Here is a 25,392-nt window from a genome sequence, read left to right as displayed (position 1 = left end):
TCTATTTAAGCTATTATGCAGCCTGTGTCACAAGCTGATATGTTTACAGAAGGCTGATAACGATATTTATCTTGAGATTTGGTGATTAATATATATATACATTGATTTTAATACATTCCTGGTGTCATTGAGATTTTATGATTATAAATGATTAACTCGGAGGAGGTGATTCAGTTTGGCTTCAGTAAGCAGCGTAAATGTGCTGCTTACGGAGTGGGTTCATGCGGTATAAGAGCACCTCAGAAATAAAGGTAATTTATGTGCAATAATATATCCAGGGGAACCTCAGGTCCCTTCTCCTCCAGCCCAATTCTCACGGCCCGTCTCTGCCTCCCTCCTGGACACACTCACTTTGAAGTGTGTTACTACAAGCTGACTCACGCCCGAGATCAAACAGCGTTTTCAGGGCCTCTGGATTAGCGGAACATGGTAAAGCCACAGGGATAAACAGTAAGGCATGGTGCTTCTGTGTGCACCTCCCCTTCCTGAGCTCCCAGAATTAACATCTCAGCGTTCCTCATCTGTTTATGTAGCAGACGGTTTTATTTAAGAGTAATGGGACGTGATAATAGCACTTTAATGATCTGCAGCCTCAGTTGTTGGCCAGACAGGCAGGTGCTTTTGCTAGTTATCCTACATATATCTGGAGGTCTGTACAGAATCATTTATGTAAAGGTAGTTATGATGACCTGTGATTACCAGAGAGTCTGTCGTACGTGTACTAACTAATCACTGGATTAAATCGTTTCATGACATCAAACGTGAACTACAGACGTGTAAAAGTGTTGGTTTCGCAGTCTGTTTCGCCACCTTCCCACTGGGTGCCAGAACGACGGAGATGCTAGTATGTAGTACACCTCCTATAAAGACACCATGGTACTCTATATAGTCCCTAGTGTAGTCCCACAACCCAATCCTATTGCACAGCCACTATCTGGCATTGGGAACCCTGACCCTCTGCTCTGAACAGACATTTAACAGGAAACCACAGGTGTTGTCAATTAGCCAAACCATGATTCACATCAGATTAGGAAAACCCGGACTGGATCTAATCACTCCTGCTGCTGCTTTAAACCCTGATCCTGATGTTCCACGTTCACTTCATATGAAATATTAGTTCTACCTCTTTTAAGTTCGTTGTTGCATATACTGTACTTATTAAAACAGATGCGAAGGTAAAACATTATTTGAAATGCTAAGCAGGTGGTCAGCCTTCTTATAAAGCCCTGTGTTGTATCCGTCACTGATTGGCTCAGTAGAAAATTGATGGGTACTCTGACACCAAGATAGTAGCTCATGATTGGATGTGTACCAATGAAACACATGCCTCTTAATCCAGTCTCCTCTCAATCATATGCTGCCATTTGTGGCACATGGTACCCCATCATTTTCTGATTTTAAATTGCTGACTAAATAAAGGTGGATCATGCACGCAGCTAACTTTTAACTGTGTTAGGGCCCATACACACTGGGCGATTTTGAGCTGAAAGCCGCTCAAACTTGGTGTTTTGAGCGGCTTTCAGCTCAAAGCCGCCTACTGTATATGGCCCAGCGATGAGCGGCGAGCAGTGATGCGCGCTCCCGCATCATCGCTGGGAAAGCCGCTCATCTGCTGGTATTTCCAGCAGATCAGCGGTTTTGTAGATGGCTTTGCATAGCGCTGCGCTATGCAACGCCGTCCACCCCCGCTGGCAGTGTCAGACAGGGGGAAAGCCGCTCAGTGTGTATGCACTGAGCGTCTTTCCACCCAGCGATGACAGCGATCATCGCTGCCCATACACGCTGGGCATAATCGCCCAGTGTGTATGGACCTTTAGGTTTTTGTCAGTATCAGCCTAGACATTGTGGGGAAAATGTACTAAAGGTGCCCATACACGGTACGCACCTCATTGCATCTCGGTTTTGCGATGAGATGAGATCCAGCACATACTTTTTGTGCTAGATCTCATTGCAAAACCGAGATACGATGAGATGCGATATTGTATACAATAATTGTACCGTGTATGGGCACCTTAAGATGTGTATTCTACTTCACATGTGATGTTGCTATGGGCAACCAATCAGATCCTGCCTACTATCTTCTAGAGGGTGCTAAATAAGAAGTAGATTCTGATTGGTTGCCCATAGTCAAATGTGAAGTAGAATACACATCTTAGTAAATTTCCCCCTGTCTGTCAGACACCTGGAAACCCATCTTTGCCAAGGTAATAAAGAAAGGGCAGAGTATATTACCCATGGTGCTTAGTACTCTGTGCTGTACTAATTATTCTGTAGTACACATGTTGGCGTGGCACACCTAATAAGTACAGGCAGACAAGGAGCGCAATGTGCAGCGTTAGCGTCCGTGACACGCGCCTCTCCATTGGCTCATACATAGAACCAGTGGCGGTTTTTACCTATGGGCTGCAGGGCTGCAGCCCTCCCAGGTAAAATCCGCCACTGTTCTCTGACTAAGTGAATCCATATACAATCTGCTCTGTGAGACTGCACTGGCTTCACAGTGACTGGCAGTGACTTCCTATTGGAAGTCCGACCTGCCAGTCACCCAGGGCAGTCCCATTGGGAGCTGTTCCCTCCCTTCAGGATGCCTTTATATGGACTGTTGAGCGGCAGCCCATAAAAACCGGATTCCGTGCATGCACAGTACGAGGATGATCTGCCCATGCGCCGGACCTGGGACCCTGAATATGCCTCTAGGGGCTGCTGCGAAAGCAGTCCATAGATGCTAGGGGCCAGCGCATGCACAGTATCGAAGATGCTACTGCACATGCGCCAGCACCGCGATGGGGACCGGGGCCTAGGATAAGCGGATGCAGCTGGAGGGGACAATGAGCGCGGCCGCAGCGGAAGGAGGGCCCACATCGCGCCAGCCCCTCTCTTCCACAGAGGTAAGCGCCGCCACTGCATAGAACTTACAATTTTTCTTATTGTCCAGGATCTCGGTGTTATCGCTGTGATTGGACCGGAGACCTGGAAGCTTCTCCGTAATGCTCTTACGCACATTTTCTGTTTGCAGCGACTTAAAGGGCTCCCGCCCCACACACAGGAGGATGCTGGGAGACTGCAGAACCGCCTGGATGGTTTCCAACTGTCAGAATAAACAAAGAAATAACAAATATATATATAACTTATGTTCCATGAGGACACAGTAATATCACACTTGCGGATGGCCGTCAATGGACTCAGGAAATAGAAGTGTGCTATGTTTAGTGTTATTTAAAACATTGCAACAAATGAGTTACATATCAGTATAAGGGGCAGATGTATTAAGCCTTAACAAGAGATAAGTGCAAGTGTGATAATGAGAGATAAACGTCCAGCCAATCAGCTCCTTACTGACTTTTTTCAAACACAGCCTGTAACATGGCAGTTGGCAGGTGATTGGCTGGACGTTTATCTCTCCTTATCACCCTTGGATTTATCTCTTGTTAAAGATTAATACATCTGCCCCTTATACTGATATGTAAATAATTTGTTGCAATGGGGTGTAATGTAATAGGGTGTGATTTTTAGAAATGTGTGATATTTTGGTCAAAAATTTACAAAATTGCACATTTACTGAAAATCGCAGATGAAAAATTTGCAGTCAAAATCGCACGTTTTGCTGTGACCAAAAAAAAAATCGCACATCAAAATTGCAACCAGAGCAGGTCAGCCGTGACTGGATGTCTCCATAGAGATACCTCCATTCAATCAGGACTGAACCCTAATTGGTTTAGGGGAGACCCAATGTCACTGGGATTTCCTTAGGGGTCAAGAGAAGAGCCGGTTATGTGTTTTTTGTTGTTGTTGTTCACCCTGGACCCTCTACTGGACAAGTGGACCGATCCAGCGTGGGAACCTGGCATGGTGAGTATAGTGTGACTGAGTGTGTGTTTGCATTATTATGTGTACTTTTTGTGGTGTATATGTGCATTTAGTTGTACATTGGTTATGCAGTGGGACTACAAGTCCCAGCAGGCCCATTAATGCCATACACACTGGGACTTGTGATTCTCCAAGTCCACCTGTAGTTACACTGCATAACTAAGTCATTTTTATATTCTATTTTTAACCACAAAATAATCAGCAATGGACGGGTTTCTCCTTTTCGGCCAAAAATTGCACATGTGACATGTGTGATGTGCTGCAATTTATTAGCTGTCTAATCGCACCCTATTACATCTCGCCCCTGGTCTGCACACTGGGGCTCTACATCCTATGTGGATCTATATGTCCCTGCTTACTGGGATAGTTATTGTATACTGGTGTTTGCATGTAGCTTTGTGTATATGGCTGAGGGACTCGCCAGTCATACTGCCCATGTGCATGTATTGATCAGTGGCAAATGCAGGATTTTTAGAGGGAGGTTTCCAAATGTAATCCAAAATCTCCCACTCTACAGTGCATTGGAGTAAGTACAGGAGTCTGGGGGAGCGGTAACAGCCCTGAAAATTGTATTAAACATTATTACAATATTCTTAGGGGAAACAGTGTTCCTCGGAATGATATGGTGGTCCAATGTGACGTTTTAAAAGATAACCACCTTTAGTAGGTCTTCAAGGCTTAGAAGGGGATTAGCACATTCGGACTGGTGAAGCTGGGACCGACAGCAAACAGCAATCAAATATGGGTTCAGTGTAGAGGAAGTGCACAGTTCAACTCCCAAATCAGGAATCAAATGGTTATCTTTCAAAACGTCACATTGAACCACCATCCTTCCGAGGAACACTCTTTCCTCAAAGAATATTGTATGGTCATCTTATACAACTGATGAACCCCGTCTGCCCCTGATGAAGTCAACAAGTTGACGAATCGCGTAGGATCCTGCTGCTTTGCCCATGCTGTGCTCTATTTGGTTGAATGTCTGAGATGCTGAACTCCTGATGAAGGCCCATAAAGGACAGAAACGTTGAGTATACATTTATCCATGATGTTTTTGGAGTACTAAATACACAGCTTTTTAATTGCATTAAAAAAAAAACTGGAGAGTGCGTCCTTTTTTTCTATATATATATCAGGCGCAATAAAAAGAAAATTATTCAATATAAAGATACACTCTGAGAATTAGATAGACATTCAGGTTGCAGTTTCCAAAAGTAATTATTACTACTTGGAACTCAAAGAAATATATAACTAAGAGAGCGCAGTTTATCAATATATTATATTTGAATTTTCACATAATGCTCAATTTAAAACATAAAACAAATCATTATAAAAAATACACACAATTGCCACAGAACAGATTAAAAGTCAGTGTCCTGAGTTGAGCGCTATGCTTGACCTCCTATAACAAGATTGTAAATTAGGGGGTTATTCTAGTTCACTTGCAAAGGCATCACTCTCTAATGGTTAAAACCATATTCACTGCAGGTGGGGCAGATGTAACATGTGCAGAGAGAATTTAGCGGTAACCCCCAACTGTAAACTATACCTGGATACAGCACCCACCATATTGAAATTCTTGCCACCCATCCTAATCCAGCGGAGACCACCCTCAGGAATACCACTGCAATAGAGGCACCATCCTTCTTTCACTCGCCGCGGCTCAGAAATTCTCTGGAGGAACGCCACCTCCTAAGGACCCGGTTCCATTCACAAAGAAGTGAGAGAAGTTCCATTCCGCAAATCACTGGAAATTACACCTATACGTCCACACCAACTTGGATGGACTTGCCCAGTACTGGTGGCCAAAAGGGTGACTATCCATGTATTCAGGTCATTGCACCAAATATATTTCATTATTGACTTTTTAATCATTCATTTTATCATTGATATTTTTATGTGTATTGTTTTTGTCGGTACGTGTGTATTATCACGGCGCCCCCGATTTCCATCGAAGGGCATTGTACAACCAAAAAATCGCGTCGCATTGCATGCGATGTGATTGTACCCGCTTTTTAATTGTACAGGCACCCAGATGCCTGATTCTTATGTTAAATGCCCCCCCCCCCCCGACCCAATTTACATTGTACACCCACCCTGATGGGTAATGACTATGTTAAATGCCCCCCCCCCCCCCCCATTGTTAACGCCACCCCACTATCAACGCCAACCCGAAGCGTGGGGAGCTCAGCGGTACGCGTCCTCTGACCTTTTCATACCCCCACTATCCACGTCGGCATGGAGCTGATTTTATATAGTGTGGCGAGCGGACGCGTAATACTTGTGAAAAAATACGTGTCCCCGCGCGGGGCACGCTGCGCTCGCCACGCTTCGGGCTTAGTGGCTCACTGCGCTCGCCACATTATAATGGCATGCGATGCGACGCGATATTAAAATTGTACACTCAGCCCGGGGAAAGGCTCAAATCGGGTCCCATCGCATGCCATTGCATACCTTTATTAGTGGTATGCGATGCGATGGGCGCCGTGATAATACACAAGTACCTTTTTGTCCAATGTCATAATATATGTCTTATTAAATTAGTCATTTTAAGATTGCACTTGTTGTCATACACCTAGCGCAGTTACCATCCTTCCTGTATTTGCTCTGTGTATTCTCACCTCTGATTGGTCTGCACTTCTGCCTGCGCACCCAAGACACACCCTCCGAACCCATGCAGCTGGACATGCGAACCGCCTATAATTTCCAGCATATGTTTGGATTTGCAGTGCGAAAAAATTGCAGATTGTTTTTACAAATCCCATGGGGTAGTGACAGTGTATGTTGTACAAATGTTATCTTCCTAGCTGTTGTTACCTGGGACAACTTGGTCGAGCAGGAAACGACATCAGCACGGCACAGAATGGAAATTCAGTGCCAGCTCTCTGCTACTAGGCCAACCCCTAATAGACCAAAGCCTGATTAAAAGTTAAATATGTTTAATCTATTCGTGCCACCGTGCCTGTTCCTTCTAAGCAGTGTGATGAGCTGTCACATGACTGCAGTGAATTCTGGGACATGGGGACTATGTACTTAGCCTTGGAGAGAGATAAAGGGGACGGATATAAAGTACCGGCCAGTCAGCTCATAACTGCCATGTTACAGGCTTTGGACAGTGTTTAACCCCTTCCCGACATTTGACGTATATATACGTCATGGCCGGGAAGTACTTCCCGACACATGACGTATATATACGTCGTGACTTCAAACTGTCACTGCGTCTAGAGACGCAGTGACAGAGGACATGCAGACATGTCCCTGCATGCCCAGGGGGGGCTGCGATGCCGCCCCCCCGTCGGCGATCACTGTGATTGGTTGTTCAGTGTGAACAGCCATTCACAGCGTTTTCTGTGTCACCGGCGAATAACGTTCGCCGGTGACACGCGATCGGAGGTGATTGGTGCTGTAAAGTACAGCACCAATCACCGCGGGGTGTAAGGGTGACACTGGTGTCACCCAACCTCACCCCGTCCGCCCCCAAAGGCCGTGATTGGTTCGTCGGACCGACGGACCAATCACAGCCATGGAGGGGGGTTTAAACTAACGGTGACTGCACTGCAGACGCCATTCCGGTCTGGAATTGCGTGCAGTGCGGTCACCGTGCCTATCTGCCGTAGTATACTGACCTGATCCTTGCAAATACTTACCTGATCACTGCCTGGATCTTGCTTCATCTTGTGACATCCTGTGCTGTGTTGTGCTGTGTTGTGCTGCTGCAGTGTCATCGAGTTAGAGAGAGAGAGAGATAGAGAGAGAGAGATAGAGAGGCCTAGTGACAGAGAGTGCTATATTTTGTGCTGCTGCAGTGTAATAGAGTTATAGATAGAGAGATAGAGAGAGATAGAGAGATAGTGACAGATTGTGCTATATATTTTTTATATAACTGACTGCTGCCCCCCCTTTTGTGCTGATCAGTATAAATTAACTGATCAGCAACTTTTTGGGGGCGCAGGTTTTTTTTATATATATATATACCTGTCAGTGCTGCTGCTGCAGTGTTATAGAGTGATAGATAGTGAGAGATAGAGAGAGATAGTGACAGAGAGTGATAGAGACTGCTATATTTTGTGTCTGCTGCCCCCATTTTGTGCACCCCCAGCAACTTTTTGGGGGTGCAGGGGTTATTTTTCATATATATAACTGTCAGTGCTGCTGCTGCAGTGTCATAGAGTGATAGATAGTGAGAGATAGAGAGAGATAGTGACAGAGAGTGATAGAGAGTGCTAAATTTTGTGTCTGCTGCCCCCGCCTTTTGTGCTGATCACTATATCTGAGGTGATCAGCAACTTTTGGGGGGTGCAGAGGTTTTTTTTTTTTTATATATACCTGCCAGTTGCACTGTCAGTTGCACCAAAGGTTGTGCACCTGCTGCCCCTCACTGGTAATCAGTGTCGCATCACTGATCACCTTTTTTTTTTTGTGGGTGCTGTGGGGTCTTTTTTTAATTTTTTTTTTTACACACACTGTGATTTTGTGGGTGTCCTGTGGCCACTGTGCGCTGATCAGTGACGTACATCACTGATCATCTTTTTCGGCACAGGGTTGATCTATTTATTTATTTTTTTATCAAATTCCTGTTGCCTTTGAGCGCTGTTCAGTGACGGACGTTACTGACCAACATCTGTGCTCAATTTTTGGCGCAGGACCTTTTTTTTTTTTTTTTTAACCCCTTCAATTTTTTTTTTTTAACCCCTTCAATTTTTTTTTTTTTTTAACCCCTTCAATTTTTTTTTTTTGTATAAAGTTTTTTTTTTTTCTGCACTACATACACACTACACACTACATACCCCCCGGGTTGAAATAAAGTTTGTACCCCCCCCCTACACTATACACGTGTTGAAACATTTCACTACCAGTAACACAAAAATAAAAATGGCATCCCAAATGTCATCCCAAATGTCATCCCAGTCATCCAGAAGAATGTATTCAGTGGAGGAGGCATATGCCATGCTTGCCTCTGACTCTGACACAGCCAGTGAGGCAAGCGGGGAATTTAAAGGATTCGTCTTAAACTCCTCTTCCTCCTCTGGTGATGAGGGACCCCCTCAAAGACGCCCCCGTAGAGCAGCTGAGACCCCCCCCCCCAATAATTGATCTCGTATGGACCCCACCACCAGACAATTTTGAGCCCCAGGTTCCTGAGTTTTTGGCCATGCCAGGAATCCAATTTGATTCCACAGGTCTCAGAGAAATTGACTTTTTCAAATTATTTTTCTCTGATGATTTTATAAATTTAATGGTGGACCAAACTAATTTATATGCCCAGCAGTTTATTGCTCAAAACCCCACGTCATCATTTGCTAGGTGGACCCCTGTAGATGCAGTAGAGATGATGACGTTTTGGGGTCTGGTGTTTCATATGGGCATAGTAAAAAAGCCAGAAATTAGGCAATATTGGAGTACAGATGTTCTGTACAGCACCCCATTTTACCGTATGGCCATGCCCCGGGCTCGATTTGAGACGATCCTTAAATTTTTGCATTACAACGATAATGCACAGTGCCCACCCAGAGATGATCCCACCTTTGACCGGCTATTCAAAGTCATTTCAGTGCCAAATTTGAAGAGATGTACATCCCAGATAAATTCATTTGCATAGACGAGTCCCTTATACATTTTAAAGGAAGGGTTAAATTCCGCCAGTACCTTCCCAGTAAGAGGGCAAGGTATGGCATAAAAATGTATAAGCTGTGTGAAAGCACCTCAGGGTACACTCACAGGTTTAGGGTATATGAAGGGAAGGATTCAAGAATGCCCCCCCTCCCTCGTAGGTGTTAGTGGAAAAATTGTCTGGGATTTAGTGCACCCCTTCCTGGATAAAGGTTATCACCTCTATGTGGATAACTTTTACACTAGCATCCCCCTGTTTAAGGCCCTTGGTTCAAGAGGTACAGCAGCTTGCGGTACTGTGCGCAAGAACCAAAGAGGCCTCCCAAAAACGCACATTGCCCAAGTAATGAGAAGGGGTGAAAGCAGGGGAATATGCACCGAAAATATGTTGTTGGTCAAATATAAGGACAAGAGGGATGTCCTTATACTGACAACAATTCACGGAGACAGTACCACCTCCGTCCCTGTACGAGGTACCAGTACCCACACCTCAAAACCTAATTGTATCCTGGATTACAATAGGTACATGGGCGGAGTGGATCTTTCAGATCAGGTACTGAAGCCGTACAGTGCCCTGCGGAAAACAAAAATCTGGTACAAGAAGCTGGCCGTGTATATCATCCAGATGGCACTGTATAACGCTTACGTGCTATTCCGTTCTACCGGCCAGAGGGGGACATTTATGCACTTTCAAGAGGAAGTCATAAAGGGCCTAGTATTTGGGAACCAGCAGGCAGAGGGCCCCAGTACTTCTAGTACTGGCCCCCGTATTGTACCAGGGCAGCATTTTCCGAACGAAATCCCCTCCACTGCAAGAAAGGGCAGGACACAAAAAAGGTGCAAAGTTTGCTATAAAAAGGGAATAAGAAAGGAAACTATTTTCCACTGTGAAACTTGCCCCGACAAACCCGGCCTATGTATAAAGGAGTGTTTTAAAATATACCACACATCTATGGATTATTAGGTTCATCATTTCACCGTGCTTCGGGGGTCTTGCTAATGCCACATACTGTAGCACCCACCAACATTCCACCAGAATCTGAGCTGCAAAATCCAAAAATCACTCCTTCCCTTCTGAGTCCTGCCATGCACCCAACTGGTATTTTTTGGTCACATATGAGGCATTGCCATACTCGGGAGAAATTGGGGCACAGATTTTGGGGTGCTTTTTCTCCTTCATACCTTCTGAAAATGAAAAATTTTGAGCCAGAACTGCATTTTTGTGTAAAAAAATGTAATTTTTCATTTGCACAGCCCAGTTGTATCAAAATTGGTGAAACCCCTGGGGGTTTGAAATGTACACTATACCCCTAGATGAATTCCCTGAGGGGTGTAGTTTGCAAAATAAGGTCACTTGTGGGGGGGTTCCACTGTATTGGTGCTTTGGGGGTCTTGCTAATGCGACATAGCACCCACCAACATTCCACCAGAATTTGTGCTGCAAAATCCAAATATCACTCCTTCCCTTCTGAGTCCTGACACTTTTTGGTCACACATGAGGCATTGCCGTACTCGGGAGAAATTGGGGCACAGATTTTGGGGTGCTTTTTCTCCTTCATACCTTCTGAAAATGAAAAATTTTGAGCCAGAACTGCATTTTTGTGTAAAAAAATTTAATTTTTCATTTTCACTGCCCAGTTGTATCAAAATTGGTGAAACCCCTGGGGGTTTGAAATGTACACTATACCCCTAGATGAATTCCCTGAGGGGTGTAGTTTGCAAAATGGGGTCACTTGTGGGGGGGTTCCACTGTATTGGTGCTTTGGGGGTCTTGCTAATGCGACATAGCACCCACCAACATTCCACCACCAAAAATCACTCCTTCCCTTCTGAGTCCTGCCATGTACCCAACTGGTATTTTTTGGTCACATATGAGGCATTGCCATACTCGGGAGAAATTGGGGCACAGATTTTGGGGTGCTTTTTCTCCTTCATACCTTATGAAAATGAAAAATTTTGAGCCAGAACTGCATTTTTGTGTAAAAAAAATGTAATTTTTCATTTTCACTGCCCAGTTGTATCAAAATTGGTGAAACCCCTGGGGGTTTGAAATGTACACTATACCCCTAGATGAATTCCCTGAGGGGTGTAGTTTGCAAAATGGGGTCACTTGTGGGGGGGTTCCACTGTATTGGTGCTTGGGGGGTCTTGGTAATGCGACATAGCACCCACCAAAATTCCACCAGAATCTGAGCTGCAAAATCCAAAAATCACTCCTTCCCTTCTGAGTCCTGCCATGCACCCAAATGGTATTTTTTGGTCACATGTGAGGCATTGCCGTACTCGGGAGAAATTGGGGCACAGATTTTGGGGTGCTTTGTCTCCTTCATTCCTTGTGAAAATGTAAAATTTTGAGCCAGAACTGCATTTTTGTGTAAAAAATGTAATTTTGCATTTGCACAGCCCAGTTGTATCAAAATTGGTGAAACCCCTGGGGGTTTGAAATGTACACTATACCCCTAGATGAATTCCCTGAGGGGTGTAGTTTGCAAAATGGGGTCACTTGTGGGGGGGTTCCACTGTATTGGTGCTTGGGGGGTCTTGCTAATGCGACATAGCACCCACCAAAATTCCACCAGAATCTGAGCTGCAAAATCCAAAAATCACTCCTTCCCTTCTGAGTCCTGCCATGCACCCAAATGGTATTTTTTGGTCACATGTGAGGCATTGCCGTACTCGGGAGAAATTGGGGCACAGATTTTGGGGTGCTTTTTCTCCTTCATACCTTCTGAAAATAAAAAATTTTGAGCCAGAACTGCATTTTTGTGTAAAAAAATGTAATTTTTCATTTTCACTGCCCAGTTGTATCAAAATTGGTGAAACCCCTGGGGGTTTGAAATGTACACTATACCCCTAGATGAATTCCCTGAGGGGTGTAGTTTGCAAAATGGGGTCACTTGTGGGGGGGTTCCACTGTATTGGTGCTTGGGGGGTCTTGGTAATGCGACATAGCACCCACCAAAATTCCACCAGAATCTGAGCTGCAAAATCCAAAAATCACTCCTTCCCTTCTGAGTCCTGCCATGCACCCAAATGGTATTTTTTGGTCACATGTGAGGCATTGCCGTACTCGGGAGAAATTGGGGCACAGATTTTGGGGTGCTTTTTCTCCTTCATACCTTATGAAAATGAAAAATTTTGAGCCAGAACTGCATTTTTGTGTAAAAAAATGTAATTTTTCATTTTCACTGCCCAGTTGTATCAAAATTGGTGAAACCCCTGGGGGTTTGAAATGTACACTATACCCCTAGATGAATTCCCTGAGGGGTGTAGTTTGCAAAATGGGGTCACTTGTGGGGGGGTTCCACTGTATTGGTGCTTGGGGGGTCTTGGTAATGCGACATAGCACCCACCAAAATTCCACCAGAATCTGAGCTGCAAAATCCAAAAATCACTCCTTCCCTTCTGAGTCCTGCCATGCACCCAAATGGTATTTTTTGGTCACATGTGAGGCATTGCCGTACTCGGGAGAAATTGGGGCACAGATTTTGGGGTGCTTTTTCTCCTTCATACCTTCTGAAAATGAAAAATTTTGAGCCAGAACTGCATTTTTGTGTAAAAAAATGTAATTTTTCATTTTCACTGCCCAGTTGTATCAAAATTGGTGAAACCCCTGGGGGTTTGAAATGTACACTATACCCCTAGATGAATTCCCTGAGGGGTGTAGTTTGCAAAATGGGGTCACTTGTGGGGGGGTTCCACTGTATTGGTGCTTGGGGGGTCTTGGTAATGCGACATAGCACCCACCAAAATTCCACCGGAATCTGAGCTGCAAAATCCAAAAATCACTCCTTCCCTTCTGAGTCCTGCCATGCACCCAAATGGTATTTTTTGGTCACATGTGAGGCATTGCCGTACTCGGGAGAAATTGGGGCACAGATTTTGGGGTGCTTTTTCTCCTTCATACCTTCTGAAAATGAAAAATTTTGAGCCAGAACTGCATTTTTGTGTAAAAAATGTAATTTTTCACTGCCCAGTTGTATCAAAATTGGTGAAACCCCTGGGGGTTTGAAATGTACACTATACCCCTAGTTGAATTCCCTGAGGGGTGTAGTTTGCAAAATGGGGTCACTTGTGGGGGGGTTCCACTGTATTGGTGCTTTGGGGGTCTTGCTAATGCGACATAGCACCCACCAACATTCCACCACCAAAAATCACTCCTTCCCTTCTGAGTCCTGCCATGCACCCAACTGGTATTTTTTGGTCACATATGAGGCATTGCCATACTCGGGAGAAATTGGGGCACAGATTTTGGGGTGCTTTTTCTCCTTCATACCTTATGAAAATGAAAAATTTTGAGCCAGAACTGCATTTTTGTGTAAAAAAATGTAATTTTTCATTTGCACAGCCCAGTTGTATCAAAATTGGTGAAACCCCTGGGGGTTTGAAATGTACACTATACCCCTAGATGAATTCCCTGAGGGGTGTAGTTTGCAAAATGGGGTCACTTGTGGGGGGGTTCCACTGTATTGGTGCTTGGGGGGTCTTGCTAATGCAACATTGCACCCACCAACATTCCACCAGAATCTGAGCTGCAAAATCCAAAAATCACTCCTTCCTTTCTGAGTCCTGCCATGCACCCAAATGGTATTTTTTGGTCACATGTGAGGCATTGCCGTACTCGGGAGAAATTGGGGCACAGATTTTGGGGTGCTTTTTCTCCTTCATACCTTCTGAAAATGAAAAATTTTGAGCCAGAACTGCATTTTTGTGTAAAAAATTTAATTTTTAATTTTCACTGCCCAGTTGTACCACAATTGGTGAAACCCCTGGGGGTTTGAAATGTACACTATACCCCTAGATGAATTCCCTGAGGGGTGTAGTTTGCAAAATGGGGTCACTTGTGGGGGGGTTCCTAACTTTTAGCATCTTATGGTGCCTAGAAACCTACATGGTGCCTAAAAAATAATCTCATAAAAAGGAGGCTCCAAAATCAAGTAGGTGCTCCTTCTATTATGAAGCCTGTGGTTTGGTCAACGTGCACACTAGGGCCACATATAGGATATTTATGAAAACAAAAGAATTGGGGGAATCAATTTTTAGTCACATTTCTCTAGTAAAATGTACTGTGTTCCTTAGAAAAATGTATTAAAATTGCAAATCTGCAAAAAAAAAAAAAATTTTGAAATTTCACCTACACTTTGTTTTAATTCCTGTGAAACACCTAAAGGGTTAACAAACTTCCAAAATGCTGTTTTGAATACTGTGAGGGGTGCAGTTTTTGAAATGGCATCATTTATGGGGGTGTCTCACATACAAGTCCCTCAAAGTCACATCAGAACTGAACTGGTCCCTAAAAAAATCAGTGTTTGAAATTTTCTTGAAAAATTGAGAATTTGCTAATCATATTGTAAGCCTCCTAGTGTCCAAAAAAAATAAAAGGAAGTTGAAATAATGATGGAAACATAAAGTAGACATATGGTCTATGTTAGTTATTAACTATTTTGAGTGGTATGATTATTTGTCTCACAAGCAGAAAATTTAACATTTTGCAAATTGCTAAATTTTCCATTTTTTTACGACATTTTGGTATTTTTCACAAAAAAACACAGACTGTATCGACCCAAATTTACCACTAATTTGAAGTACAATGTGTCACGAAAAAACAATCTCAAAATCACTGGGATAAGTAAAAGCAAAAAAAAGGGTACTTGTGAGTTATCTGGGCGCCCGATTTCGAAATCGGGTCGGATCGGGCACATCGCATCGCATCGCATGCGACCATCGGATGCGATGCGATGCGATGACCCGATTTTTCCATAGGAATCAATGTTAAAATGGACTGAGTCCATTTTAACATGGAATTCAATGGGAAAAAGGGGTTCTTTTCATACCCCTACTATCCAAGTGGGCATGGAGTTGGATATAAACCTGTGCCGAGCGTAGCGAGCCACCGAGCCCGAAGCGTGGCGAGCGTAGCGAGCCCCGCGAGGGGACACAGAATACCGTCCCCTCGCGGGGCTCGCTACGCTCGCCACGCTTCGGGCTCGGGGGCTCGCTTCGCTCGCCACAGGTTTATATCCAACTCCATGCCCACTTGGATAGTAGGGGTATGAAAAGGACCCCTTTTTCCATAGGAATCATTTTAACATTGATTCCTATGGAAAAATCGGGTCATCGCATCCGATGGTCGCATGCGATGCGATGCGATGCGATATCGCATCGCATCGCATCTGATTGTATGCCTTAACTTAAGGCATACAATCAAAAAATCGGGCGACCAGTACTCACAAGTACCAAAAAAAGTTATCCCCACTTAAGTGATACATGTCAGATTTGAAAAAAAGGGCTCTGTCAGGAACGCAAAAACTGGCTCTGTCAGGAAGGGGTTAAAAAAATGACAGAAGCTGGTTGGCTGGTGGTTCATCACTTTTCAAGGCTAGTACATAGACCCCTTGATTTCCTTGCTGACAGGAAGGGTTGGATTGGGCCACAGAAACACAGGTAAAATCCCTGGGGACCACAGGAGCACGGGGGAAATCACTGGAGTCACAGGAGCACAGGGGAAATCCCTGGAGGCCACAGGAGCACAGGGAAAATCCCTGGGGGCCACCAGAACACAGGGGAAATCACTGGGGTCACAGGAGCACAGGGGAAATCCCTGGCGGCCACAGGATCACAGGGGAAATCCCTGGGGGCCACAGGGGAAATCATTGGGGTCACAGGAGCACATGGGAAATCCCTGGGGGCCACAGGAACACAGGGGAAATCCCTGGGGGCCACAGGAACACAGGGGAAATCCCTGGATGGCTCCCCTACATGAGGCTCATCTAGAGGTCAGTAACTTGGTACAGCAAGATCATGGATGAATTTGGGGAACTTCTCCTAGATTATCCCTCCTGCCAATCAAAGTGGGTGGTCCTGACACACTATTGTCACCTCCTTTATAAAGGGGACCTGTCCTTTCATGTTCTCTCTAATGGTTGGCTAAGTCGCTTTGTGGTTCAGTCCCAAACACTGTACTCCCTTGTTTGCCCTTCATACCCCAGTCCGACACTGCAGCCAGAAGCTCAGCATATTTACTGGTGTTTGGGTCTCTCAGTGTCATGGTAAATGCACTGAAGAGAACAAGATGTGGTGCAAGCAGGATTATTCTGTGACGCTGCATTTGCGCACCAAACTGCAGCAACAATAGATGTAAACAAGTACCAGAACATTCGGATGGATGCAGATTTGAAAGCAAGTCCGTTCTGTGGACCTGTCCTGCGCGTTAGCACCTTGCACATGGTCTGGAGCTAAACCCATGTAACTATGGGCAACTACTGCCTCTCCACTTGCAGGTGCATTGGTGATAGTGGGGCATTAAACAATGGAGAGTAGGTTGTGTGTTACTAGTGACTCGCTCCAGCTTCGCACGAGAACAATTTAGAATCTACATGTACTACAATCTACATTCACTGTCGGTCTCGGCATAATGGGAATACAATAGTGACATTTTAATTAAAGAGCTCCTCAAAAAGAGACAGGATGACGCCACAGCATACATATTGTATATTGGGCAAGCCCCGTGTGTACTATCACACCGTGTGTACAATCACACCGTGTGTACTATCACACCGTGTGTACTATCACACCGTGTATACTATCACACCGTGTATACTATCCCACCGTGTATACTATCCCACCGTGTATACTATCACACCGTGTATACTATCACACCGTGTATACTACCACACCGTGTATACTATCCCACCGTGTATACTGTCCCACCGTGTGTACTGTCCCACCGTGTGTACTGTCACACCGTGTGTACTGTCACACCGTGTGTACTGTCCCACCGTGTGTACTGTCCCACTGTGTATACTATCACACCGTGTATACTATCCTACCGTGTGTACTATCCCACCGTGTATACTATCACACCGTGTATACTATCCCACCGTGTGTACTATCCCACCGTGTATACTATCCCACCATGTGTACTATCACACCGTGTATACTACTACACCGTGTGTACTATCACACCGGCCGGCCCCTTACGTTTATTCTTTTACTTGCTTCACTAAAATCCTCACTGCTCGGCTCCCCTTTGCTGTAGATGTGATCTCTATGCTATTTCTGATCGGCAGCCAGTAGCCTTGGAAGGGGAGGGACAAAGCACAGTAAGGATGGCGGCCAAGGCAGAGTTACAGATAGGGAGAGGGGGTAAGAGAAACACATGGTGAGGAAGAGGCTACAGGTATATATGGTGGTCAGAGGCATGCTGGGGGGAGATCAGAGGCACATATGAAGAGGGGGGTTCCAGGGGCAAACGCAGGATATTCAGAAGGGGGTTTCCAGAGAGGGGTGGAGCAAAGCATGGAGATGGACACTTAGGTGACCCAGTATATGCCGGGTCAGTTAAAGTATTATAGATAGACCAAATGTATATTAATAATAATATACACACACATATATATATATATATATATATATATATATATATATATACAGTGGTCGAAGTGGAAATTTTGAAGTGGGGGTATGGAAATTTTGAAGTGGGGGTATGGAAAAGTAAAGAGTGAATATAGTGCGCACCTTCGGACACCTCCCTGTCCATCAACGTCCCCTGCCAGACTGCCCCGTTGTACAGGGGTATTACAAAAGCACAAGATGTGCTGCTGAGTGATCAGAGAGCATCCTGAGGGGGAAAAAAAACTTTTTTTTTTATCTTCAGATTAAAGTGGGGGTATGCCATACCCCCGTATACCGCCCCACTTCGACCACTGTATATATATATATATACATAACAGCAGTGTAGACCCCAGGGCATAGCAATGTATTGGGGCCCCTACCGATCCTCCAGCGGTAGGGGAAGCTTTGATGTCCCGCGGGTGGTAGGGGGTATTATATCAACCGCTCAGCATGTAGGGCCTGGGTCAGTAATTTCCACTAATTACCCCTTTACTGCACAGATGGTGGGAGATGGGGTGGGAGAAGGGGGCATTGGGCTGAATGAAGGGGCCCTGATACATAAGGAGGGGTGTATAGTGGAGTGGGCTTATTATTCATAATTTTCTGGTGGGAGGACAGCTTGCTTAACTGCAGATATCTCCAGTTCCCGGAAATAGATTTCTTAGATTTTAATGGAATTAAAAACTAGAGAATCCCACCTACCAAATGGTATTGGGGACTAGGAGATCAGAGTTCAGGAGGCAGAGCAATCTGCCAACGAGTATATAAAACTACATACCAGGTGTGTGGAGCTGGAGCAGTAACCAGCTGCTGGAAGGCTGATATCTCTGGTTCTGGGCACAGTAGAGACAAGCTACTAGTGTCCATCAAAGGGGGAGAGTCCCAGCTTTTGGAATATACCCAAAGCTGGGACTCTCTAAGTCAGAGAGAACCTGAAATATCTGACTGTGAAATGCAATTAACAGGCTTGAATGGAGACCACTGCTTTGATGTCAGATATCTCCGGTTCCCCAGGGCCGATTTTTAAAATTCATGTACCCATGGAAAGAGGGGATCCTCAGCTTTCAGTCAATTTTTTTTTAGATTCCTGGAGGGGTTTCTGGGTACTCAGAAACCCCCCTGTGTGTGCCACTGGGTTCAGAGGAATACATGGGGAGGCAGAGGCCAGGGGTGGGGGGAGGGGAAGGCACATTTGAGGAGGGGAGATCATAGATGTGGCAGTGGTCAGGTACATTCATAGGGAGGGGGCAGAGGTACATATGGGGAGGGTGGTCAGAGGCACTCATGGATAAGACATGCTTATATTGCTGATGACGCATGGAAGCAGGTGTAGTAGTAACATAAAGGAGATATGGGGCAGGAGATATGGGAAGGACGAGCTGTGATGATTTCCTGAAGCCTTCTATGAGAGAGGGAAGGGACAGGGAAGCTAATGTTCATCATCCCTGCAGCACAGCTACTGCTGTACCGCTCATGGCCATTGGGTGCTCTTCCGCTCTTGGCCATTGGGTGCCTTACCGCTCTTGGCCATTGGGTGCACTGTGGAGCACTAACATTCTTCTTTTATCAAAATTGACTCTTTTACTGAAATCATCACTGCTCAGCTCTGTTTTGTCATAGATTAATGTTTCATATACTTAAACTTTCCTCAACAAGTTCTCGAGGTTACCCCAAATGAACAGAACACCTACCAGGGTCTTTATTTATTTTCAATAGCTATTATGCCCATTTCGAGGTGAATATATTATTCCAAGCATAGAAATTGTACAAGTGTACTCTGATGATAGTGGCGAGTATGTTAAGCATATGGATGGGGGGTGGGGGTGGGGGGGAGTCCTGTCCCATGCATGCGCAGGCAACTCTGCACATTGTTGTATATATGCACAATCATTAAGTACAATATTAAAGTTGAGATATCTTCTATAAAACCAGTGTGGAATTAAAACCTAAACAACAGTTTTTCTATATAATAAAGTCAATTGCTGATAAAAATAATTCATCACTGTGGAATTGGTCTAAACACTGACACCTCCCCTCTGTGTTAAAGATGTGTGAGTGAGGGCCAGATTCTCTAAGCTTCAAAAGTGATAAAATGGAGAGTGATAAACAACCAACCAATCAGCTCCTGCCTGACATTTTTCAAACACAGCAGGTGACGTGGCAGGAAGGAGCCTGAATGGTTGGCTGTTTATTACTCTCCATTTTATCCCTTTTGAAGCTTAGTGCATCTGGCCCAGAGAGAGAAAGACAGAAGTGTTAGGGTAGAGACTAGAGAAATGGGGTGGGGGCTGCTGGTAGATATTATCACTTGTACATGATAAATCAAATGCATTACTTACTCTCCTTCCATCCACAGTGTACAGCCTCCGCACGGTATACTGCAAGAGATCTGAAACATCCTCAAGAAAAGTTCTGAAATTACGAGTATTCCGGCGGTTTAGGATGATGGAACGTCTAATGGTGGGATCTCCATTCTTTACCAGGACTATTTTCTTCCTTAGTTTCGGCACCTGTTGGAAATGAGCTGAAGAGCACTCCTCCTCTGGCTCTTCCTGATGACTCTGCTTTCGGGCGCTCGCTGGGCGACTGATTCTCTGAGTGCCCATTTTCCGTCCAGCCATGGGTTGCACATATTTTTTATCGGAGCAGATATAACTCCCGCCATCTTGGAGTTGCTCTAGTTTGTTTATGCTATGAGTTCCCCTCGGGGTCGTGATCGTCCGCACCCCGAAGGGTAAAGGGACTCGGTTTGAAAGATCATCCATGAGGGCGCTGAAACTTTTGAAACTACGCCGGTTGATGGCCATCTTCACTCCACCGAACTGAGGATCTCCACTCTTAAAGAAGGTTATCTTCTTGGCTGGCGTCACTTCAGAGACTGCATGAGTCCGAGCCACGGGGGGTAAACGCTGGTCTGGAGTAGACGGAGAGGCCAAGTGAAGTTCGGCCGCGGCGAGGTTCATGATGGATGATGATCTGTAACAGAAAGTGGAGAATGTAGAATAATTACTATAAAATACAAACTCATGATAAAATTGTGATGTCAGACAATGTGACATCACAATGTCAATTAAATTCAAATTCAATAGAAAAATAATTCAAATGGTCAATCCAATAGAAAAATAATTGTCACTAAAATATGTTACTACTAAAGCATGTCCCTTCCCAATACTGCTGTAGAACCGATTTAATATTCACTAAATTTGGCTGGGTCCCAGTTTACAGTACAAGACTATGTAGAACAGGTACATGGTATACAGTATATACATTGCTGTATCAGCAGAAATAACACTGAAATAATCAACAGGGCGGCAGCACCCCAGGGTTAGCTTATGTTGTAGGGAGTATGGAGTAGAAGAGAGTGTATGTAAGAGAGCTTGCATTCTAAAGGGACAGACAGTCATGGGTGACGCAGATGGGGTAGACAGTGAGCATGGAACAGAGGGTTAGGATTAGAGGAGTCTGTATTTGGTAAAAAAAAAGGGGTCTTGAGAGCCCATTTGAAGTTTTGTAGAGAGGTGGAGTTTAATGGGGAGAGGTAGAGAGTTCCAGAGATGAGGACCAGCAAGTGCAAAATAGGTAGGAGTCAGTGGCGTAGCTACGTTTTGGGTGCTAGAGGGGGGGCACCCATACCCACCCCCCGCCGCCGCCCCGTCGAGCACCCCCCCCCCCCCCAGCCGCCCCGTCGCCTATGATAAGACTCTCCCCCGCAGTCTTACCTATCGCGCTGGTCCCGGCGGCTCCGTCCGTTCATCTGCTGAGGACCACCACAAAATGGCCGCCCCCGTACAGCAGACTGTTTGCTATATGGGGGCGGCCATTTTGTTGTGGTCCTCTTCAGAAGAACGGAGCCGCCGGGACCCGCAAGATACGTAAGTCTGCGGGGGATTGGGGGGTAGGTAACTATAGCACCGCAGCCCCCGGCGCCCCCACATGCACAGCGCCCCCCCGCGGTGGCGGGGGCTGCGGTGCTATAGTTACGCCCCTGGTAGGAATGGAAGGAAGTAACCAGTAGGCAGGAGAGGTGGTGTGCATTTGTGGAGAAGGTGGTATGTTGGAAGAGGAAGCTACAGCATTGAGGACAGGTTGGAGTGGGGAGAACAGTAGTCATGGAAGCCAGATAGGAGAAGGTTAGTCCAGTTGGGGAGATGACCAGTGAGCGGATAAGTGTCGAGAAAGGATCTGATGCTGGAAATGTTTTTGGGATGGAAACATCGGGACTTGGAAAGATAATGACTGTAGTAGTAGTAGTAGTACGTTTATTTATAAGGCGCCGCAAAGTGTCCGCAGCGCCGTACATAGCAAACAAAAAAATTACGAGGTAACGTACAGGGTGTGCGGTGTGAAGCAGGGGGAGAACCCATGAACAACACCAAGACAATGCACTTGTGCCATTACTACACAGGGGTTATCCTGGTTCACTTCTTCTGGCAAAGTCCTTCTTAAGTGGGCAAAACCATGTGCACTGCAGGTGGGGTAGATGTAACATGTGCAGAGAGAATTAGATTTGGGTGAGTTATTTTATTTCTGTGCAGGGAAAATACTGACTGCTTTATTTTTACACTGCAATATAGATCCCACCCAAATCCAACTCTCTCTGCACACGTTACATCTGCCCCACCTGCAGTGCACATGGTTTTGTCCATTTGAGAAGGAACTTGGCAGAAGGAGTGAACCAGAATAAGCCCCATAATGTGGGAGGTGAGTATATGCAGGAGAGTGGGCCAAAGATGGTTCCTCTACAGACCACATTTGTTCCTGCTCAATTCATTTCTATAGCAAATGTACATGAAGTAGGTATAGATGTTCATTATCACGAGGGTTACTGTAAGAAGCGATAACGTATGTCACGGGGAAACGTGGAAATAAATTACTGAGACAAATTGTGTGCAGCCCCTTGGATGGAAGCCCATCGCAAACACTTCCTTCTGTATCCTTCTGTGACACCCACCACGGCCCACAGTGATGGATTTATAGTGATAATAGTGATAATTAACTGTCCCCATAAATCTCGAGCCGTGAATGCAGGCCGTGTTTTATGGCTTCAGTTGTCCTTCAGCGAATATCCCGTGTATTTATCTTTAAGGACTTGATTTCAGAGTCTTCCCAGCGGGGGCTGCGAGGTGGAGGAACATGAAGGACAATTACTATACGGTCACTATAGCTGCATATGTGGAATAGTGTTTAATCATGTTCCAGAGCCGGTGGCATTGTATTCTACAGACATTACACACATTCTGTACATCCAAGGATCACAGGTGCAGGCTGGTGGCCAACGTCCGATCACACGTGGTCTGCTGTATCTGCCGGCTCATCTGCTGTGTCCATTTGCAAACAGAGAGTGGCGGTTCCAGAGTTGCATGCAGTTCCAATTTGTGGGCGATTATTGCAATATTCAGCACTGTCACATAACCGAGCGCAATCATTCCCAGCCATACACATCTCAGGTGCTATTGTATTTGTGGCATAATGGGATGGCAAAGGGGCGCTCTTTCTTAGACTTTTGGGGAGCACAACTGAGGGATATTGAGTCCCACTAGAGCTTGCATAGGGGGGTTATGAGTACCAGAGGTGGCTCGCACCTTATGGTAGGAGGAGGGCTGCTGCTGGCCATTATGCCGGCACTCCCCCTCCGCCGCTGCTCCTTCTGGTCCCCGCCGCAGCATTCCCAGCACCTGTACAATGATGACAAGTTCCAGCACTGTCGCATGTGCAGTACCTGCCTCTGTACTGCGCATGCGGACAGCTTCTATGGGCTGCTTCGGCAACAGTGAAATCACGGTCCCAGCGCCTGTACAATACAGATGACAGGCATTGGGACCAGGGTGTGCGCAGTACTGACATACAGAGGGAGGGAATACCTCCCAATGGGGCTGCCGTGGTGACTGGCAGGTCGGCCTTCCAATAGGAAGTCACTGCAAGTCACAGTCTCACAGACTGCATCTGGCTTCACTACAGTGGCGGATGTTACCTGGGGGGGTTGCAGCCCTGCAGCCCATAGGTAAACACTGGTGAGTACCCAGAACTCCCCCTGACAGACACAACATTAAAAAGCCTCCACAATATATTAGGAACCCCCATAGACGCATCTGGTTTCAGGCAGAATAGGGCATCGATAATGATGTTGATGTTGGAAAGAGAGAATCCGTACTTACAAAGATTACCTAGATCAGTGGTTCCCCGACTTTCTGAATTATGTCAGTATCAGAATTTTTTGCCCGGCGCTCCTAGGTGAGAAATTTTGAAAAAAATATAAAAATGATGTCTATATGTCATCGGTAGGTTATATGAGAAGTAATAGGATGCCCTTCTGTTTGTCCACATATTTTATGAAGCCACAAGCACTGATTTTGCCTATTTACATCAACCAATAAAAATGAGAACTTTTCCTGGACCGCCAATCCAAGGTACTCCTGCGGCACACAGTTTGGAACCGCTGACCTAGATGAATACAACTCATGTGGGAGAACATCCATGTTTAGTTTCAAGTCACTGTTGCCAGTAGTTCTTATTGGATCTCATTTACAAAGTGAATCTGGTGCTCACCATACTGGATGGTCCACTATGAACACAATAAGATTCAGGACTAGCGCTAGATGATCACAGTAACCGTTGTGGGGAACACTGCTGATTGGCTGATCAGTTAAAGGAAATGTTGGGGAATTTATTTATTAACAATTTCTTATATAGCGCACACATAGGGGGTTATTCTGGTCTGTTCGTTCGGACCCATTACTTTGCAAGGGGCCCGATGGTGTACGTCTGTGCAGACGCAGGGTGCATGCGGCCACGGCGACCAAACTCGCGCCCTACATTGCGGGCGGGGGGGTAGCGGCGGATAGTCGAGCCCATGTGAATGCCCAGCGTTTCCTGGGCGTTCCCATAGAAATCGCCCGGTAACGTGGCTTTAAACTTGTAGCGATCTTTTTATTTTATGGGAACTTTTATACTATTTAGGGGGTGATTCAGGCAAATGCAGAACTAGGACCGATGTTTCAAGTCTGTGCATGTGTATAGGTGGATATACACAGCGAGAATCACATATGCCGAGGCGTTCAGAAAGAGGGGGGCGGGGGGGGTATCCAATGGGAACGTCCAGCATTTTTCTGGGCGTGTCCACAAAAATGGTGGGTGCGTCCAGAAAAACGCAGACAAAGCCCGCTCGGGGTGGGTGGATGACGTCACATGACTTCACCCGAATTCAGCCATGCCCGAGGCATATAAAAGTCATTCTGGACTGATTTTATTTGCAAACGGGTAAAAAAAATCATTCGATGGTCTGCGGCGAGCAGCATTTTTCCCCGCTCGCTAAGCAGTGAAAGAACGCTACTTGGCGAGTGGGTCTGAATCAGGCCCTTAATGTCCAAAGTAGCGTCTACCCTGCTACAACAATGACATCACTGTGAGCGTTACATCGTGACAAGCTGACTCTGACTGCAGCCAATGGAGATGTAGTGGAATCATCCTACCACAATGCACAGCAATGAGCTGCCGACAGCCATCAGGGTTAAAGCTCCACCTTCT

The 25,392-nt window shown here is 45.6% G+C and overlaps 1 protein-coding gene across 1 annotated transcript in view; it reads right to left on the bottom strand.

The window, feature by feature from the left end:
• Nucleotides 1-25,392, bottom strand: part of RP1L1 (RP1 like 1) — a 58,608-nt gene that overhangs the window by 7,978 nt on the left and 25,238 nt on the right. Inside the window, exons 2-3 of the mRNA XM_083178783.1 lie at nucleotides 20,208-20,844; nucleotides 2,917-3,088 (exon numbers count right to left, since the gene is read on the bottom strand). Of these exons, the coding sequence (XP_083034909.1) occupies nucleotides 2,917-3,088; nucleotides 20,208-20,831 (796 nt within the window). The 5' untranslated portion in view covers nucleotides 20,832-20,844. The remainder of the gene's footprint in view (nucleotides 1-2,916; nucleotides 3,089-20,207; nucleotides 20,845-25,392) is intronic.

Source organism: Crinia signifera, chromosome 3 (assembly GCF_055691185.1).
Source record: "Crinia signifera chromosome 3, ASM5569118v1, whole genome shotgun sequence".
Lineage (NCBI taxonomy): Eukaryota > Metazoa > Chordata > Amphibia > Anura > Myobatrachidae > Crinia > Crinia signifera.
Note: the sequence above shows the minus strand (reverse complement) of the source record. Positions and strands in the feature narration are given on the sequence as shown.